At 41.8% G+C, this 16,241-nt stretch overlaps 1 protein-coding gene across 1 annotated transcript; it reads right to left on the bottom strand.

The window, feature by feature from the left end:
* Window positions 1-4,766: 4,766 nt before the first annotated feature.
* LYZ (lysozyme) lies at window positions 4,767-16,037 on the bottom strand. The gene is made up of 4 exons (XM_077469153.1): window positions 15,833-16,037; window positions 14,027-14,191; window positions 11,343-11,421; window positions 4,767-8,875 (listed from the first exon to the last, which is right to left on the bottom strand). Exons 1-4 carry the CDS (start codon window positions 15,972-15,974, stop codon window positions 8,803-8,805), a joined length of 459 nt encoding a protein of 152 aa, XP_077325279.1. The 5' UTR covers window positions 15,975-16,037; the 3' UTR covers window positions 4,767-8,802.
* Between the last annotated feature and the right edge of the window lie 204 nt (window positions 16,038-16,241).

The following is a 16,241-nucleotide window of genomic DNA, read 5'->3' as shown; positions in this document are numbered from 1 at the left end:
CTGAATCTATATTTCCAAGAGAATGATAACCCAGATTGTACCCCTGGATCACTTTGGGAGGCCCACAAAGCAGTACTTAGGGGACTCTTGATCAGCCACGGAGCTCATATCAAGAGAGAGAGAAATGCACAACTTTCCCAGCTTCTAATCGATCTGTCATCTGCTGAGGCACAGCACAAACATGCCCCCTCTCTGACTCTGGAATCCGAATTAAGAACCATATGTAAACAGATTACAGACTTATTGCACTATAGAGCCAAGGCGGCATTACAACGCAACCGGCAAATTGCTTACGAATCCGGGGACCAGTGTGGAAAAGTGTTAGCTAGGGCAGTCCGGGAACAAAGACAGGCCGCTTACATCCCTTATATTGTAAACTCTCAGGGACAGAGAGTGTCCCTTCCGAAACAAATTGCAGGGGAATTCAGCGACTTTTACACTAAGCTATACAATATACCACACGACAAGCCCTCGCAAATGGCTGTAGATGAATACATCAGGACATCTCAAATGCCTACCCTTCCCCAGGAGGTTTCAGCTGAACTAGAGGCACCGATTACTTTAGTTGAGCTTCAGGCGGCCATTGGAACCATGAAACCAGGTAAAGCCCCAGGCCCAGATGGATACACCATCCAATATTATAAAACGTTCCTCCCTGTCCTTGGTCCGCGTATGGTGGAGTTTTTCAACGCTATCGGAGCGGAAGCAGTTTTTCCCAGGGAGATGTTGAAAGCTCACTGCTCCCTGATCCCTAAGGAGGGCAAAGACCCAGCCAGCTGCGGCAGCTATAGACCCATTTCTCTGTTAAACATAGATCTAAAAATATTTACCAAAATACTTTCCAGCAGATTGGCACGACATACTCAGTCCCTAGTTCATCTAGATCAAGTGGGGTTCATACCCACTAGGGAGGCAAGGGACAATACCACTAAGGTTCTGAATCTCCTCCATACGGCCAATGCTACGGGCTCTCCATGCGTATTTCTGAGCACGGACGCTGAGAAAGCGTTTGACAGAGTGGATTGGAACTTTATGCTCTCGGTGCTTCGGCATATCGGCCTGGGGGGAAGGATGCTTACCTGGATTGATAAAATCTATTCTAACCCTACGGCACAGGTCAAGGCCAACGGCCTCTTGTCGCCACAGTTCCCCATCACAAATGGTACAAGACAGGGGTGTCCACTATCCCCCTTACTTTTTGCACTCTCACTAGAACCGTTCTTATGTAAGATCCGAGGGAACCCAGATGTGCAGGGCCTCCGCATAGGAGACGTCGAATGTAAAATTTCGGCATATGCTGACGACCTGCTATTTTCATTGACTAACCCTATGATCTCTCTGCCCAACCTCCTTAAAGAATTTGATATTTATGGTGCACTGTCGAATTTAAAAATTAATTTCTCCAAGTCAGCAGCCATGGGGTTAAACATATCCCCGGTAGTTCTGAATTCCATGCAAACCCATTTCCACTTTAAATGGACAAAGGTGGCTCTTAAATACTTGGGGACCCTTATTCCCGTGAATATTAAACACACATACGAGCTGAATTTTCCACCCATGTTGGTCAAGATTCGATCTTTACTGGAGAGGTGGATTGGGGGCCTACACTGCTGGTTTGGCCGATGCAACCTCATAAAAATGTGCATACCTCCCAAAATCCTTTATTTACTGCAAGCCCTTCCGATCCATATACCACTCTCATTCTTTAAACAAATACAAGCTCTGTTTGCGTGTTTTATTTGGGCCAACAAAAAGGCGCGTTTGAGTAGAACATTGATGTCACTTCCCAAAGATCATGGGGGCTTAGCGATTCCGGATATTAGACAATATTTCCAGGCCATCCACTTAGGCCGAATGCTAGATTGGAGACATAACGGAGAAACCAAGCTGTGGGTACGGTTAGAACAAGAGCAGACGGATATCCCTCTTCAGGGTGCGTTGTGGTGTTATGACTCCCTCCCTGCGGCGCTGAAATCCCATCCCCTCTTGGGGACCACATTGCGTCACGGGAAACAAACCACTACACAATATTCTCTCACCTCCAATAAGTCCCCACTCTACCCGATACTGGGACACCCAGACTTCCCACGGGCCTTCCCCCGACCGAGTTTAGGTCATTGAGGAGGGCGGGATTGGATCATGCTGCAAAGTTTGCAGGGACAGGACATTGGCCCTCTTTGGCAGAACTGACAGACTTGACGGGCTCGTACTGTCTTCCTTTTTGGAAGGCGATGCAGCTCCACCATTTTCTTCATTCGATCCCAGACCCTCTGGAATTTACCCGCCCACTGACGCCCTTTCGAAGAGTACTGTATGGGTTCAGAACCCCTGGCGCAAATCTTTTCTAAAATGTACAAGCTTCTAAATTCTCCCATGTCTCGGCCCCGCTTACTTGGGGTAGAGGGATGGGAGAGAGACCTCGGACGGACATTCCCTGACACCCAAAAACAGAAAATGATTGTTTGTGCCAAGAAAACATCAATATGTGCTAGAATCCAAGAGACAAATTATAAAATTCTGACCCGTTGGTACCTTACACCTACTAGATTACATAAATGCTTTCCTGATACCTCAGATAGATGCTGGTGATGTGGGGAAGAGGAAGGCACGATGCTTCACATCTTCTGGTCTTGTTCATGTCTCCGGGGTTTCTGGAGCACAGTCAGACGAATTACTCAAACATTTACAGACTATGAAATACCGGATGATGCTGCCTTCTTCCTTCTTCACATATCACAGATCCCCCTTAAAAAATACAAAAAATCGTTGCCACCTCCTAAATGCAGCAAAGGCATGCGTTCCACTCTACTGGAAGCAACAGAGGGTGCCCACGGCAGTGGACTGGATGCGGAAGGTGGAGGAAATTAGGAGGAAATTAGGAAGTTGGAAGACCTTGTCCTCACAGCGCAGCACAAAGGTGACAGATATGCTGCTACCTGGGCCATCTGGAACCTGTTTGTATGTTCGGGGGAAGGAAGGTCTCTGTTGGGGTCATAAGTGGGCATGTATCATACAAGACATGGGATGGAGCACGCAGCCCGCCGATGGTCGCCCTCGCTCCGGCCAGGACTCCCCCCCCTGTTTTCTCACCCAACCTTTGCTATATTCTTCCTTCACTTCAATTATTCTTTTGTTTCTACTTTCTCTGTCTTCTTTACCCTGGATTTACTGAGAAAATGTGGAAAATGCAGGGAGGTGCCCCGATTGTCACTAACCACATGGATGGAAAAGGGTACTGTACAGCTCTATAGATTGATGTTTTATTAGATACTAATGAAGTTATGAGTACCGCTTGGGTACTGTCTGTGGATCTACATTGCAGATTTGACTACTGTGAATGTTTGTACCTCCTATTTGCCTGTAATGTTGGGATCTTCCCTGTTTTGGTGTTTAAATAAAATTTATACTTGAAAAAAGAAAGAATATAAGTATTTTTTACAAAATTCAAATAGAATTAATTCAAATTTGAATAGAAAAGAATAGATTGAAATAGAATAGAAAATAACAGAATAGTATATAAAAAAACAACAGAATAAAATAGAAAGAATATAACCATCTTCTAAAATTAGAATTTCGAATAGAACAGAAAAGGATAGAATATGATAAATTAGATTAGATTAGAAAATAATATAATATAATGGAAAAGAATATAATAAACAAATAGAAAACAAATAGAATTTAAAAAACTAGAATATAATAATAAAAAAAAAACTACAGAATATTATAGAAAGAATATACCATTTTCCAAAATTCAAATAGAATCAATTTGTTTTGAATATAATAGAAAATAATAGATTAGAAATGGAAGATGGTTATATTCTTTCTATTCTATTCTGCTGTTTCCCTCTATACTATTCTGTTATTTTTTATTCTAATTTATTCTTTTCCATTCTATTTAAATTTCAATTTTTTATTCTATTCTATTGTTTTTTTAATTATATTCTTTTCTATTCTATTCTTTCCTTATAATTTCTATTCTATTTTATTCCATTCCATTCTGTTATTTTATTTACTATTCTAGTTTGTTCTGTTTTACTCTATTATATTCTATTCTTTTATTTTCTGTTATATTATTCTGTTTTCTATTATATTTTTTTCTATTCCATTCCTTTATTTTCTCTTCTATTTTATTCTCTTTGGAATTTGAAAACGTTTCAAATTTAAAAACTATTCTAAAGCGGAAACTATTCCAAACTATTCTAATGCAAAAACTATTAGAATTTGAAAACTTTTTTGAATTTGAAAACTATTAGAATTTGAAAAAAATTTCAAATTCGAATACTATTCAAAATGAATTTGAAAACGATTTGAATAGATTTAATTTCTAATTCCAAAAATTAGAATAGACTTGAATCATATAAAAGTAACTCATTTAGAAAACAAATTAAACGGGTTAAACTAATTTAACTAAACAAATTGATGTAACTAACGTATTGAAACTAAACTAAACAAATTTTTTCGTTCTGCACATGTCTGTTTTTACTACCTCTGGCTGCCCATGTGAAAGAGCCCTTATAGACCAGAGAAGTTTTTGCATTTCAGCTATGGGTTCACTGATTTGGTAGTAACTTTCTCATTAATTAACATTCCTCAAAAAAATAATAATAATAATGCAATCTATAGACAAAAGTTGTTACAAAACATAAAAATTGCACTTTTTTCTAGTTTGACCATTGTTCGCTTTAAACCAAGTGTTCCTGTTGATTAAAAAGTGCATGTTATTTTACAATTTTCCTGTGTATAATGATACTATAAGCATAGCAAAATCATTTTTTCAAATATTTTATTTTCCAGCAGAAAGGCAAGTTCAAACAATAAGTCACTGATACAAAATTAGCGTTACACCAGTATGCATAGAACAATAGGCGATAGAAGGGAAAATCCCTAATGAGACTGGTCACCACCAGGAGAACGTAGGACATCCCTTCCATTTTTAGTTTTATTAAAGCACTATGGTAGGGAGCAAGCGGTATATGACGAAAGCACTAAAGCGGAGTGTGGGAAGTTTCGTTACAATGGCCTTACCTATCTATCAAATGACTTAAGAGAAATATTCATACTTACCTAGGTGGGTGCAGCATCGATTCGATGCTGCGTCTGTCCCCCGACACTTCTACACTGAAAACTGAGTTCAGAGAGCTCCATGAGCAGAGAGCTTCAGACTGTCAGTCACAGCTCTCTTCTCCTCTCCCTCCGTGCTCATTGGAGTGCTGAGTTGTGGAGGGGGCGGAGCGAGTCACTGAGAAGCCGAGATGGGTGTCAGTCAAGGCCCCTGGCGGATCCAGACTTATTGTCGGGATGACATGGTGCCTGGACTGATATCTGTGACGTCAGCAGAGAGTGGACTTTTGCCGCTCTCCGCTGAAAACGAGTCTCAGGAGTGCAAAACGAATTGCACTTCTGTGATCCATAGGAAAAACCCAGCCAAACAAGCTTTGGCTCGGCCTTCTCCTTTAAGCCTCTAGGGGCTGTCTGAAGAAATTTGAAAAAATCAGGTTGGATGGCTTCAGTTTCTGGAAATATTGAGGACTAAAATCCAGGCCTGTTGATCCAATATAAGTATTGTATGTTCCTGAGTACTGTTTCTCCTTAATTCCTTTTTTACTGAAGAATTCTTAAGATCCGCTGGATACATGTTAGCAGCAGTGGTGGATTGGTTTATTTGTTTTTATTGTTCTTTTTTTTTTGTTTTTATGTTAGTTTTGCCATTCATGCCTATGTGATCTGTATATCTTGGAAGTCTATGGTGTCAGGCTCCATACTAACAATCTTTAGATAAGAAACGGGGGTGCACATGCCCACACACCAGTGGCCAATAAGAGAGAATCAACCTTTGTTGGTTGTGAAGTATATCATGGAAAGGAAGAAGAAGCAAATTAGTGTATGGGTGTATTTATAGGATGGGAAGTATATTGATTCTGTAGGAGAGCAGAAGATAGAAAAAAATACCAATGATGCTAATCTGCTTTTCTTTTTAAGCCTATCCCTATGATATAGAAGTATGCAGTAAATAATCACTATCTATAGGGAGGCCATCTCAGACAATTTAAATTGGCCAATTACTGTGGTATGGTGTCATCTTCTGCCTATTTGTGTCTGTGTCAGATATTTAATTACTGTTTAGCTCTCACCTGCAGAGCACAAAACTAAGAGACACAGGGATAGTGACTTCACAGGAAATGTTAGTTCTCAGACTACAGACTAAGGTCATGCATTAATCTGTGTTTTGCCATGCCACATGCCTTATAGTTGAACACCAACAGAAATTTCTCATAGCGGAATGTGAAAATTTACTCTATAATAGTCTGTTTGAATAGAGCAAAAAATTATAATATTTTAGAAAAGGTGACATGACAAGCTTTAGCACTTGGATCTACTACAACACTTAAAAAGTAATATATGTATATGCATTTTAAATGATTTCACAATGTGTTGCGTTTAAAGTATGTGTTTATTCTTCTTGTTTAAAAAAAAAAGTGTTTAACCACTTCAGCCCTGGAAAGATTTGCTCCCTTAATGACCAGGCCATTTTTTGAGATACGGCATTGCGTCACTTTAACTGACAGTCGTGCGACATGGTACTCAAACAAAATTGGATGCCTTTTTTTCCCCACAAAGCTTTCTTATGGTGGTATTTGATCACCTCTGCATTTTTTATTTCTTTTTTGACAAAAAAGAGCGACAATTTTGAAAAAAAAACAATATCGTTTCGTTTTTGCTATAATAAATATCCCAAAATGAAAAAAAAAAAAAAATATTAATCAGTTTAGGCCAATATATATTCTTCTACAATTTTTTGGTAAAAAAATCTCAATAAGCGTATATTGATTGGTATTGGGATAGATTTATGGCATTTTTTTTTTTTTTTTTTACTAGTATTGGTGGTGATCAGCGATTTTTATCAGGACTGCGACATTTTGGTGGACAGATCGGACACTTTTGACACATTTTTGGGACCAATGACATCTATACAGCGATCAGTGCTATAAAATGCACTGATTACTGTGTAAATGTCACTGGTAGGGAAGGGGTTAACGCTAGGGGGCGATCAAGGTGTTAATTGTGTTCCCTTAGCATGTTTCTTACTGTGGGGGCATGTGACCCACTAAAGGAGAAGTCAGATTGTTGTTCCAAGCTAGTAGGGACAGATGATCTGTCTCTCCTCTCCTGACAGAACCGGGATTTGTGTGTTTACACACACAAATTCCTGTTATGTCTCCCGTGCCCATGGTCAAGCATGGCTGGAGGTCATCGTGACTGCCGGTCACGTGCATCGGCTCCCCCGCCATGCAGCAGGCGTGTGCGCCCACCTCCGGCGGCACACGCACAACTGCACTAACTGCTTAAAAGGGCTGACGTACAGCTACGGCGATTTGAGAGGGAGAGAGTTGACCTGCCGCTGTAGAATGATGGTGGCTGGTCGGCTAGTGGTTAATGAACAGAGTGGCTTGCAAAGCATATCTTTCCATGCATAGCCCCGTAGATGAGTAATAAAATTAGTAACCAAATCGGTTAATTTTATTAATTGATTGCTTCATTCTTATTTATTATTTATTACTAAATAGTTACACACAAGAAGCTTTTTTCGTTCAACCCAACGGGCTGATTGAAAAAGAACTGAGAGCACATTTGATGTTAGTGCAGCGATCTGCCCACTGTGCTATTGTGTTCTGACTGCCCCCCCTCCTCCCCCCCCCCCCAGAACACACTGATCAGTGCTCAAAGCCATTGGCTGTGAGCGCTGATCGGATGCTGATTTTCCAGCATGTCGGACGATTTCTGTTGAATGGGCTAATATTCAGCCTGTCTGTGCCAACCTTAAGAAACTTTGAACAATACTGCTTTCATTCTTTATTATGCCTTCATACGGATGATGCTTGTCAGGGGCAGAATCACAAAGTCAGCACATTAGCTGAGAACACTCTAGGGACATGTTGTAAATAAAATTAGTTTCACATTCTTTCAATAGCAGGCTTCAGTTAAAGGACAACCTGACTTAGTGAAGTTGCCCTTAAATTTTACACCCCCCCCCCCCCCCCACAAATTCCTAGTTGAAATCTTCTACCTAAACACTTTTAGCTCCATTCCTGGGATCTTTAGTATGCAACTCTGCCCAGTAATGTGCAATCTGTATACTAAATGCCCTGGCTGCATCCAGCTCCTACAACACATGTGTGCCACTTGCCCTCTTCATTCGTATTACATCACGGTACTCCTCTCAATGGCTGGAAGCTGCTGGGGGTATGAACCAATCAGCCAGGCCTTTTTTTCTGCCAAGGCTTTGCACCATGTTGGGCACGGTGAAGCTCTCGGAAACAATGCTGAAGTATTTAGTTATGTGGCTTAAGCTGGTGATACATGCCAATATTTCATTCATTCGGCCTGCGAGTTGAGCAAAAGAAACCAAACAGATTCCGCCATCCACGCTAAATAGTGTGGATGAATTAATTTCCACTACTGGCTATTAGCTGCAGTTACTGTTTGGCTCACAACTTTCTACCCAGCCCTATTAATCTTTGGATTAAAGCTTATCGAGGCAGGTGGTGCCAGCAGGGCCAAGTAGAGAGAGAAATGGCTAAAATTTGGTCCTTGAATGGGCAGCTTTACATTGAAGGGTGTGTCTGTGGGGGGTTGGGTGGATTTAAGGGCCAAATACACTAAAAGTAAAGTCTTTCAACAATTGTAATTTACTGCAGAAAAGCAGGTGATTGCTATGAATACAAGATAGGACAGGAACAACAATATAGGGTTATTCAAGCAACAGAAAAATGTGCACTGGCAAGGATTCAGTTACAGTATGGTTTAAATGTCAAGCCCGCAGCCTTGAATCCACGGAGACAAATCTTTTCCTTTGCAATGGTTTCTCCATCCAACCCTGCAGGATGAATAAAGATTGTAAATGATTGCAGTACTAGTTTCACATAAAACATTCATTCTTACAGAAAGGACACATATAATTATAATAAAGCTTGGCAATAGAGCTTGTGATAAAGAATTAGAGGGAACAAGGTGACTCCGTTATATACACTGCAACCCATTAGCAGAATTTCAAATGTGAATTCTTAGGAAAAGAATGTTCATTCGTTTTTCTAATCATTAGTGGGGTCAAATCGATGTTCACTTTTGACTATGGTGACAAGAAAATTCGTAGGAGCGGGATGGAAAATTTTCTTGAATGAATGAATTATATGTGGTTTTTGTTTGGTAAAGTCCATTCATTCCAAAATCAAATGTTAAAAGCAAATAAAATCTTTCAAATGACATTAGAATGTTCTGAGAATTATTGTACAAATTTTCATAAAACCTTTCCTAAGAATTTCAAAAATTCTTATCTATTTATGGCCAGCTTTACCTCTTGCTGGTCTATTAAAACTTACACATGCATTTTTCAATCACTTCCTAAAAAAGTACCATAATCAATCCTGGTGTTGTAATAATAAGCACCTGAAAAAGCACAAAGGCCCCTTTCCTATGGTCTGTCCGGTCAGGTCCGCCTTTCAGTTTTTCAGGGGGACCTGATCGGAAGTTGCACTCTCCCATATGGAGCGGCGGATGTCAACTGACACCAGCCGCTATATGATCCAATCCTGTCTGAAAAATTCAGACAGATGGTGGTCCTATTTTCCATTCGGCGATCGGATCAGATAAAAATGGGCAGGCAGTCTGTTTTTACCCAATTTCCCCACAAAGGAGAGCGGGAAAGTGTCCGTCTCTGCTATGTACAGTGAGCAGAGATGGACCCATCATCCGCCTGCTCAGCGGGGATCAGTGGAGCAATCCCCCGCTGAGCAAGCGGATCCCACAAAATGGAGGCACCCATGTGAAAGGGATCCAAGGCAGGCCATAGATGATTTGATTGTCTTTCTTGCAGCCACAAGTTGCAGGACAGAAAATCAAATGATTCCCTCATCCACACAGTCTGTGTTGATGGATGACTCCCACCGATAGCACTAATGTGTTCTGCCAGCAGGGGGGGGGCATAGGGATCCTTTCGGGTCGGGAGAACTAAATAATTACTGCTAGCCAAAATTCGACAGACTGGTTGCACTGAAGTCAATTGACGGGTTGACTTCAGGACAACCAACCTGCAATTACATGGAATGAATCTCAGTCGGTGCCTGCTAAACTGGCCAAAACTCGATCCATCTATGGCCAGCTTAAAGTGGAGTTCCACACTAACGCTTATATGCTTCCTCCCCCCTCCAGTGCCACATTTGGAACTTTTCAGGGGGAGGGGGAACAGGGACCTATTTTTGACAGGTACCCTTTCCCCACCTCCTGGAGACGGGGCTGTGGCCCGATCTCCCAGAAGTTCGGCCCCCCTCCACCAGCCCAATCAGAAAGTGCAGTGCGCTTCGCACATACACAGTAGGGAACCAGCTGTGATGCCGAAAGGCTTCACTGCCGGGCTCCTTTACCAGGAATGGCAGCGGCAGCACCCGGGAGTCGTTCAGAAGATCGGCTGAGGTTGCCGACATCGTCGGTTCCCTGGACAGGTAAGTGTCCTAATATTAAAAGTCAGCAGCTAGTATTTGTAGCTGCTGACTTTTAATTTTTTTTCACCCAAGCTGGACCTCCTCTTTATGATAAGCACATACAGTAACTATGTTGAGGTCACACAAGAACAGCAGAAAAGTACTGTGAAGTCTATTTATAAAAACATTTGTAGCGTGAATTATTCGTATGCGAAAAAGCCACAAATACTACCCTTGCAAAATTTTTTATTATATGCAAAATGTTATTTTCTGATATTTAAATGATCTTTTGCAGGAAGAAACATCCCCTAATGCCCTAAGAATTGCCTAAGAACATATGACTAGATGAGAAAATAGCCTAAAATAATAGCCTAACAACATTCAACCAGAGAGAAAATAACCTACAAAAATGGCCTAACAACATTCCACCAAAAATATCCTAAAATAATAGCTTAGAAAGAAAATATCTTGAGTGCATGTTTTTTTGGCCCATTATGGGAACCATCTCTAAAACTAATGAGAAAATGCTGGTTAATTCTCACAGAATGTACAAGCAGTCTTGGACGAGGAATAACTATGCATTTTTATAAATAGATCCCTCCAAGTCCCCTCCCTGCAGCTTAATTCACTCATCTGTGTTTTTTATGCAATACAGGTTACATACACTATATACATTACCATGTAAAGTATATTTTGTTAGGAACTGCATCAAGAATGCGGCAAGTGTTTTTTTTTTTTTTTTTTGTTTTTTGTTACCTACCTCAACACAACAAAACACAGAGGTGTGAATGTACCTTGTGAGAAATTTAGATCAACTCCCAATGATCCAAACTGATTTAATTGTCAATTTTAGTGTCTAATACATACCATGCATTCATACCATTGGGATCCCTCACAACACGTTTTGCGCATTGCACAGATAGTGAGATGTCATTGGACAGGAGGGCTGGTAAGAAAAAATTTTGTTTTATCAACAAATAATAATCACGTTTAACAATTTGCTTTGTAAATATTTTTCAATATACTGTATGCATCTGCAATATTAAAGCAGAATTTAACTAAAATCCTGGCTCCTAATTTAAGCGGATTGCCACCCAAAAGGGGAGGTTCCAATTTAAGGCCTCCCTCCCCATTCCTCTTTGACATTTGGCTTTTTTTTTTTTGGGTACCTGGTTTCAACAAGTACCCAAGTACCCGCTCAGATCACCTAGGCCAGGGGTAGGCAACCTTGTAGAGGTTGAGATCTACCTGAATGACATGGGAGAAGTCAAAGATCACTGATCACAGTGTCACCTGAGCCGACACAGTGTCACCCCCGGTTCGGTTCGCACCAGAACCTGCGAACAGACCTAAACTTCGTGTGAACTTTAGAACCCTATTAAAGTCTATGGGACTCGAACGTTCAAAACCTAAAGTGATCATTTTAAAGGCTAAAATGCAATTTATTGTCCGAAAAAGTGTTTGGGGACCTTGGTCCTGCCCCAGGGGACATGTATCAATGCAAAAAAAAGGGAGCAGGTTTCCGTTATATCAGAGGGGGGCGGGGTCACCGATACGTCATTGGGGAAGCCCGGCTTCCCCCACTAGCGTCAGAGGGGGCGGGTCAGGTGTTGGATGGCCCCGCCCTCCTCATATAAGAAACGTCAGGTTGCCGGGTTCCCCGCAGTGTCTCCGACAGTGCAGACAGAGGATACATGGATGGACTGCGCTGCGCTGGACTGGAGGGAGAGATCACCCGTCGCTGGATCAGATCAGCCATCGCTGGACCCCGGAGAGATGATCATCCCTCGCTGGATAGCAAGAGTGGATTACCACCGCTAGAATCTTTTTTTTATTTTTAATAAAGGAATTTTTCAAAAGTGTGTTTGTCTTATTTAACTATTTTTTACATTTTTTTGTGAAATGGTAGGGATACTTTTGTACCCCCTTACCATTTCAAACGGGGGGGCGGGATCTGGGGGTCCCCTTGTTAAAGCGGGCTTCCAGATTCTGATAAGCCCCCCGCCCACAGACCCCCACAACCACCGGCCAGGGTTGTGGGGATGAGGCCCTTGTCCCCATCAACATGGGGACATGGTGCTTTGGGGGGGACCCCAAAGCATCCTCCCAATGTTGAGGGCATGTGGCCTGGTATGGTTCAGGAGGGGGGGTGGCTCTCTTGTCCCCCCCCTCTTCCTGCGGCCTGCCAGGTTGCGTGCTCGGATAAAGGGTCTGGTATGGATTTTTAGGGGGACCCCCACGTCAATTTTTTTTTAAATTTGACGCGGGGTTCACCTTAATATCCATACCAGACCTGAAGGGCCTGGTAATTGAATTTAGGGGAACCCCACGCTTTTTTTTATTTTTTATTTTTTTATCAATTACTTTCAATGAGTGTTCTCTGTATTACTGGAGTCGACAATTCATTATAGCCATGAGTGATTTTAAATGACTTTTTTTTCTGCAGAAATTACACTTTGTGCAGGGACAGTTTTAAGCACCAGAAACATGTGCCCCTTCGCAGGCATACTATAGACACCCCTAGGTATGAAATTTAAAGAACTATTACACTTTTATTGTTTCACTTTAATCATTATTAAAATAACTGCTCCCGAAAAACGTCAGTTTTTAAAACTTTTCTTGCATTGATCCATGACCCCTGGGGCAGGACCCAGGTTCCCAAACACTTTTTAGGACAGTAACTTGCATATTAGCCTTTAAAATTAGCACTTTAGATTTCTCCCATAGACTTGTACAGGGTGTTCCGCAGCTTTTCGAATTTGCCGCGAACACCCCAAATTGTTCACTGTTCACCGAACAGGCGAACAGGCAATGTTCAAGTCGAACATGAGTTCGACTTGAACTCGAAGCTCATCCCTAGTAACCTCCTCACACCAGATTTTAACCTCTAATTGCCGTACTGCCGTGTCGCAACCGCATCCATTGCACGGCAATCATAGGTTTAAATCATGTGGTGAGGAGGCAACATATTGCCTCTTCGCCACCTGTCAAAAAAAAACGTGGATCCCTTTTCAGTGTCTGCTGCTCTTGTGAATGAGCCCTTAGTTGCATTTGGCAGCGGCACCCTTAGGGCTCATTTACACATTAAGTTGGGGGTGTGGGGGGGGGGGTTTGAACACCCATGCGATCCGATTCTGATGCAGACCAAAAGTTTGGTCCGAATGCGATGCGATTTCAGCCACACTATCTGTATGGCTGAATTCGCATCGCACAGAGATAGCATGTGATTTGCACTGCAGAGCGGTGCTAATCACATCCGATATCGGACAACGCTGCAGTGTGAACCGGCACTGAAGCCCACAAAATGCAAATGCTTTCATTGTGGTGGATGAGCTGATTACAGCAAAGAGAAAGCACTATTTTACCAGACAAAAGCTAGCTGATTACATTTTAAAGAAGTAATTTTTTTATCTGGGTATTCAAAGATATAATTTTTTTTTCCCGCTTTCTTATCTGCTGCTGGCAATGTGTGTTGCTATAACACATATTCAGAAGTATGTATATTAATATTCTTACTTAATGAGAAACATATCACAAAGTTAACAAATTACCTGAGCAATCAATGTTGCAAGCATTGTGGGCTCTCGGAGTTTTGTAATCATTACACCACCACCGGCTGTTTATTTGAAGAATACCGTAATCAGTGCTGTTGTCTCCAGGGTTGAAGTTTACGCTGTTTGTGTTAAAGGAACTCTCGTAGAAAGCTGTGCAAACCCCTGAAAATTCATGTTTTCAACATTAAAAATAAAGGTTTACAGTATATAATTATTCTCATCAGTCTCAATTTACTAGAGTTAAACCGGCCATAGCTGATTGAAATTCTTCCATTTCAGCAAGAACCAGACAAATTTTGATCCATGTACAGGCTGGTTGTACTGAAGTCAATCAATTGACTGGCTTCTGTACAACCAGCTTAATGTTTTTTTTTTTTGGTTCGATCATCAGCAGTGATCATTGTATTCTGGGAAACCTCCCGCTATCAGAATATAATAGCGCAGTGTGAGGGATTCCCCCATCCACACTGACTGTGCTGATGAAGGAAATAAGCAATTTTATTTCCTTCTTGAAGTGTGAGTTTGGTCCACCACACACACACACACACACACACACACACACACACACACACACACACACACACACACACACACACACACACACACACACACACACACACACACACACACACACACACACACACACACACACTGTCGATGCTGCTGTCTGATGTGACTCCTGTTCGCATTCCTCCAGAGTTGTCTCTCACTAATACAGGAGGTGTGTAAGGCCGCGTACACACGCGGGGACTGTTCGCCCAACTTTGTCCGTCAAACAGTTTCGGCAAACAGTCCGCTCAAAATTAGCATGGACGGACATGGCCACACACGACGGACGAACAGTTTGCTGAAACCGTGCGCGATGACGTGAACGGCACGTACGACGGGACGAAAAATACGACGTCCTATACACTGCATTATAACTTTCGGCGTGAAAATCCTTTCTGAGCATGCGCGCAACTTTGTTTGACGAACAAGCCTACACACGAGCGGACTGTTCGCTGAAACAAGGTTTCAGCGGACAGTTTTTCGGAAATTCCGAAAAACCTTGTCCGTCAAACTGTCCGCTGAAACTGTCCGCTGAAAGCCCACACACGAGCAGACTGCCTGCCCAAACACTGTTCAGCGGACAAAGTTGGGCGAACAGTCCGCCCGTGTGTACGCGGCCTTACTGGCCAGATCATCAGGTGAAAATAGAGGGGTAAAAAAGCTAAAGAAAAGAAAACTGATGCAGCCACCACATCTAGTGATTGGTAAGCTGCGATCTAATGCCACGTACATACGATCGGAATTCTCGTTGGAAAAAGCTATGATGTTTTTTCCGACGGAATTCCACTCAAATTTGGCTTGCATATACACGGTCACACAAAAGTTTGCTGAACTTTCGACCGTCAAGAACGCGGTGACGTACAACACTACGATGAGACGAGAAAATGAAGTTCAATGCTTCTGAGCAAGCGTTGAATTGTTTCCAAGCATGCGTAGCAATTTTGCGCGTCGGAATTGCTACAGACGATCGGAATTTCCGATTGAAACTTTTTCCATCGGAAAAATTGAGAACCTGCCCTGAATCTTTTGCTGGCAGAAATTCAGCCAGCAAAAGTCCGATGTAGCATATACACACACAGTCGCATTTTCCGACAAAAAGCTCTCATCGGTCTTTTGCTGCCCGAATTTTCGATCGCGTGTATGCGGCATAATACATTTTTGGTTTTGGGTTTAATACCACTTTAAGTTATTTAAGTATTTTAACACGTACTTAATAAGAATCCTTAGACCATGTACAAGCACAAAACTACTTACAGTTTGGCAGGCTGTATCCTCGATATCCATCCAGACCCAAATTTTTCATGGCTTTTGCAAGTTCACACCTCTCATACTGTTTCCCATTGACTAATGCAATTGTTAGGAAAAGGACTCCTATGATTTGCATTAGAGACCTCATGGCTGATGATATGGCAACAAATGTAATGGAGAGCTAAAAGCGATTTACCATATATATATATATATATATATATATATGTGACAACCACATATCAACCTCCCACATAATCATGTACAACTTCCTCATTCCTGTTATTACTGATCTAATGTCATTCTCAGAATAAACCACATACTTCACACTTCCTGGAAACAGGTTTGTGGGGGTTTTTTTCTCCAAAGAATTGTTCAGGCTTAGTTTTCAGACTCTAAAGAAGTTGTTCTGCAAGAA

Source organism: Lithobates pipiens, unplaced genomic scaffold (assembly GCF_037356315.1).
Source record: "Lithobates pipiens isolate NorthernLeopardFrog02 unplaced genomic scaffold, aLitPip1_a1.2 Scaffold_8, whole genome shotgun sequence".
Lineage (NCBI taxonomy): Eukaryota > Metazoa > Chordata > Amphibia > Anura > Ranidae > Lithobates > Lithobates pipiens.
This window is presented reverse-complemented; position numbering and strand designations above follow the sequence as displayed.